General features: G+C 33.6%; 1 protein-coding gene across 1 annotated transcript; it reads left to right on the top strand.

Moving 5' to 3' along the window:
- Nucleotides 1-256: 256 nt before the first annotated feature.
- Nucleotides 257-2,825, top strand: LOC128028988 (C3a anaphylatoxin chemotactic receptor-like). Its single transcript, XM_052616412.1, has 2 exons — nt 257-438; nt 1,700-2,825. The coding sequence occupies exons 1-2, from the start codon at nt 435-437 to the stop codon at nt 2,641-2,643; spliced, it is 948 nt and encodes a 315-aa protein (XP_052472372.1). The 5' UTR covers nt 257-434; the 3' UTR covers nt 2,644-2,825.
- Nucleotides 2,826-5,090: the final 2,265 nt, after the last annotated feature.

Below are 5,090 nucleotides of genomic sequence, written 5' to 3'. Positions count from 1 at the left end.
TAAAAAATAAAAATTTTTAACGTGTAATGAAACCATATTTCAAAGTAGCTTCAGTATAGTAAGATACCAAGCAGTCTGTACCACTAAACCACCGGTTAAACAAATATATATATATATATATATATATATATATATATATATATATATATATATATATATCTGTCTCTTCTTTAAAGACCATCATGGAATGGAAACCTCACCACAAATTTGTCTTCTCAACACTGCTGCAGACAGATGCCCACCACCCACAGATGATGTCTGATAGCTGCAGCTACACCAAGTTTGCTAATGACATCACATTTAGTCCCTTATCACAACAAATCAGCCTTTACTAATGTAACACCGGACTTTACTGTCTAGTATAAAACCAACAGAACCAAGAAGACAGTGCAAGTTCAAGACTCGATTTGTTCCAGTGAATCAACAGCTCAAAAATGGGTATGTGTATTATTCATGTTGTTTGTTTAAATATACTCTCAGAGTGCAGTAAATGCTAAATTGTTTAAGATACAATAAATGCACACATACAGAGATCAAACGGGTAAGATTTTTTACAAATTAGCTGACATGACTTTTTCCAATTTGAATACACTCAAACATTATAATATAATATAATATAATATAATATAATATAATATAATATAATATAATATAATATAATATAATATAATATAATATAAAGTGTTGTTGAATATATAAAAAACAATGTAAAATCTTCAAATTAATAAAATTGCACAGAATACAGATTAGGGAAATATTAAATAAACTTTTGGTATCAATGACACTAGGGGAATTTGTTGAAATGGAGTCTTGAAAATATAACTGATAATTTTATATTGGCATACTGCATTTTATATGGTCTTCTTTCCTTTATGCAGTTTGATTGGTCTTCTTTATTATATCTAGCCACATTTTTACAGCAAAAACAAGTCTTGAGTTTTTATTTTATTTTATTTCAATGTCTAGTTTTCCAAACTCAGCCGTTTCTGTGCATTACTGATTTTTTCACAGTTCATTCAGAAATGCATCTTTCACAATTAGTAATATTTTCTCCATAAAAATCAAGTGATGAACTTTAATCTGTTTGTTCAACACTCATGAAAATAAAGCTGCTTCGAAAGGTTCTTTACATAGAAGAACCAAGGATTTTTAAAGAACCATCTCTTACATTTGTATAATCTGAAGAACCTTTTGGCACAAAGAACCTTTTGTGAAATAGAAAGATTCTTCAGATGCTTCAGAAAGGTTCTTCACATGTTAAAGGTTATTTATGGAACCATTTAGACAAAAAGGTTCTTCTATGGCATTGTGAGGCACATTTATTTTTAACTGTGAAACTCTGGTCAATTTCTGGTACATCTATTGATTGCCACAGTAATGGCCATAAAGCGTGAGGTCAGTGCCAAAAGTTTCATACTCAATAGTATAAAAAATTATAATAAAAAGAAGACATTTTGTTCCTCCACTCCTCCATGCATTCGATGCAATAAAATATCAAGATTAATCAGTATGACTTGAGAACAAAACTTTATTTCAGGTTTTTAATCACCAGAGGGTTAAACAAATTGCATTTTGGTGTGCGTTACTGCATGCAAAAATTATTTTGCACATGAGAAACACCCCAATGATAATATGATGCTTCCAAAACAGACCCAAAATCAGCCCTCATTGTGTTTCTCTCTCTTTCTTCTTTGTGTAGAAAACACCAGTTTTGAAGCTCAAAACATGACCAGAGTAACAGCACATCCCACCACTATCCAGATTGTGGGAATGATCTTTCTTGCATGCATTTTCATTGCTACCTTTGCAGTTGGTCTCATTGGAAATGGGCTTGTAATATTTCTGACTGGCTGCAGAATGAAGACGACCGTCAACTCCATTCTGTTTCTCAACTTAGCGATTGCAGACTTCACCTTCCTGCTGTCTACAGTCTTAATTATTTTCTTAATTTTGGCCCAGGGTCAATTAGGTAAAATAACTAACAATGTATTTTCCTTTATATACAGACTAAATCTGTTTGCTAGTATTTTCTCTCTTGTAGTCATCAGTCTGGACCGATGCCTGTGCACATGGTTGGTTGTTTGGGCTAGAAATAAACGAACTACACTTAAAGCCAAGATCATCTGCATAATTGTGTGGGTTTCATCCATCGGCTTCAGCATTCCTTTCTTTACAGTTCATATGTTTACTCCTGCGTCTGTGGTCACATATCATTTTACAGTGGGCTTTCTCATCCCCTTTCTGATCATTGCATCTTCATACACAGCTATTGGAGTACGAATCAAACGCCTCAAAGGGGGAAAGCATCTCAGGACATACAGGGGCATTATAACTGTAACTCTGGCTTTTTTCATATGTTGGTTTCCATTCCATGTTTGCCATTTTTATGCAGTAACTGCAGTAGGAAATAACAGTATTGTTGCTGTATTGTTGACAGCAATGATTGTCAGTACCTACCTGGTTTATCTCAACAGCTGTCTGAACCCCATTCTCTATGTGTTCATGTGTGATGAGTATAAGAAGAAGCTTAAACAGTCTCTGCTGCTGGTGCTGGAGACGGCTTTTGCTGAAGATCATCTGGACTTTAAGGCAGACGCAAAAGAACGAGGACATGAAAACTCAACTGAACTGTTGGATATGTAGAAATGCTGCTGATTTCTGTTGTTACTTTATTTTAAATAAAACCACAGTGTATCATAAAATCTTACCTGCATTTGATTGCAATTTCCTAAAGGATATTTCTGCTCTCACAATAGCAAATTCTTATTGAAGGGTTTTCCCTAAAAAACAACAAAATAAATAACAAGAAAATAAATAAAATATGATTTCTGATACAAATAAAAAACTACAAAGATATTGGTTAACAATTAACAATTTAGTCAGTTTAACTAATGATATATGGGACACAATATAGGAAAAAATGGCAAAAAAAAAAAAAAAAAAAACTTTTTATGGAGCATTTTACTTTTGCTTTAGTTGGATGTTGAATATTTTTTTTAAATGTTACTTCTTGTTTCAGAAATGTTTTGAATGTTCAGAAACCATTCAAATGTAACATTTAAATGGGAACATAATGAAAATGTTAGCAAAATGTCAGCTGACTGATTTTTCAAACTGTTTTTTAATCATAAAAATATCGTAAAATGTCTGCGGTTGTCAGTTTACTCTTGGAGTGACATCAGTATATTCTTCTTATACTGATGAGTGTAAGAAGAAGCTTAAACAGTCTCTGCTGCTGGTGCTGGAGACGGATTTTGCTGAAGATCATCTGGACTTTAAGGCAGACGCAAAAGAACAATCAGGACATGAAACCCAACTGAATTGTTAGATATGTAGAAAACTTGTCTCTAAATGTTAAACCTGGATCTAATCCTCAGGTCCTTACACTGGCTTCCAGTTACATTTAGGATTGATTTTAAAGTACTTTTACTTGTTTATAAATCACTCAACGACCTAGGACCAAAATATATTGCAGATAAGTTCACTGAATATAAACCTAACAGAGCACTCAGATCTCTAGGATCAAGTCAGTTAGAAATACCAAGGGTTCACACAAAACAAGGGGAGTCCGCCTTTAGTTACAATGCCGCCCAGAGCTGGAAAAATCAGATGTGCTAAAACACTAGCCACATTTAAATGTAGACTCAGAACTCATCTGTTTAACTGTGCATTTATTGAATGAGCACTGTATTTTACAGTACTTGTATTTTTACTGTAGTTTTAAAATTGCTTGTTTTATTTTTGTTCATGATTACTATATTTTATGTAAAGCACTTTGAATTACCATTGTGTATAAAATGTGCTATATAAATAAACTTGCCTTGCCTTTTCACCACAATGTTTTTTTTTTTTTTTTTTTTTTTACTGCGTGAGAAAGTGAACGTGTGGTGTGAGAAAATCAATTGCATGAGTTGGCACCCCTTTATCATTATAGTTATCTTTCACGGTGTGAACATGCTTTTACTTTGAGCTGACACATATACATGATGTGGAATTTAATAAATATTAGACTGCTGGATGCTGCGATTGGCCGATGTGAAAAATAAAAATTACGAATGTGTTATGAAGCTGTACTAAAGTAAGTAATCTACATCTCTAAACCACAAACAATGCCGATCTAATTTCAATTAGAATCGGCAAAAAATGCATTATAAGACAGAAAAAAAAATAAAATAAAAAAGACTCAAAATTGGTTTCTCAACCCTCTGCTGCAGGCAGATGCCCACCATTGTGATGATGCCTGATAGCTGCAGCTACAACAGGTTTGCTAATGAAATTACATTTTAGGCCCAGTATTAGTTATCAGTAATAACAACAAATCAGCTTTTGATATGCAGTACCAGGCTTTGCTGTTTGGTATAAAATCAACAGTCTGTCAAAAGGACCAAGAAGACAAGAAGTGCAAGATCAAGACTTGGCTTGTCCCAGTGTATCAACAGCTCAAAAGGGTATGTGTTATTCATTTTACATGTTTTTGTAACTCTCAGACTGAAGTAAATGCAAAACTGTTTTACAGTGCATTGTAAAATATATAAATAAATATATATATATATATATATATAGTTATTTGTCATTTAACAATTCAAAAATAAATTGTTGAAATTAGTTTTTCCAATTTGGTTACACTCAATAGTATTAAAATAGCAGTGGTGGCTCATGGGTTTTAAAATGAAGGAAGCACACTAATCGTATTGGTCTGGGGATCCCTGCCGATTTTTATTATTAGGGGTTCAAGTATGCAGTGCTGAAACCCCATTGTAATTGTTAGGATTTTTTACACTTTATTTATTTTTTATTATTATTATTCTCCGGTAAAACTGATCGTGCATACCAAACCGTAAGGCCTAGAGAGCTGAAAATAAGTCAAAATGTAGTAATCTGCCTCGCTACTCAGGCGCAAAGACCTGGCCTGTGGGGGCACAATATATAATATATAATCGATTCAGGTGAATTCTCAGGAGTTTTGTTGGGAGACAAGGGATATGCATGCCTGCCTTATCACTTGACTCCCTATCAGGAGACGCAGACTGAAGCACAGCACAACTACATTATTGCCCATGCACACACAAGAGCTCATTTGGGCTCATCAA

Source organism: Carassius gibelio, chromosome A15 (genome assembly GCF_023724105.1).
Source record: "Carassius gibelio isolate Cgi1373 ecotype wild population from Czech Republic chromosome A15, carGib1.2-hapl.c, whole genome shotgun sequence".
Taxonomy (NCBI): Eukaryota; Metazoa; Chordata; class Actinopteri; order Cypriniformes; family Cyprinidae; genus Carassius; species Carassius gibelio.
Note: the sequence above shows the minus strand (reverse complement) of the source record. Positions and strands in the feature narration are given on the sequence as shown.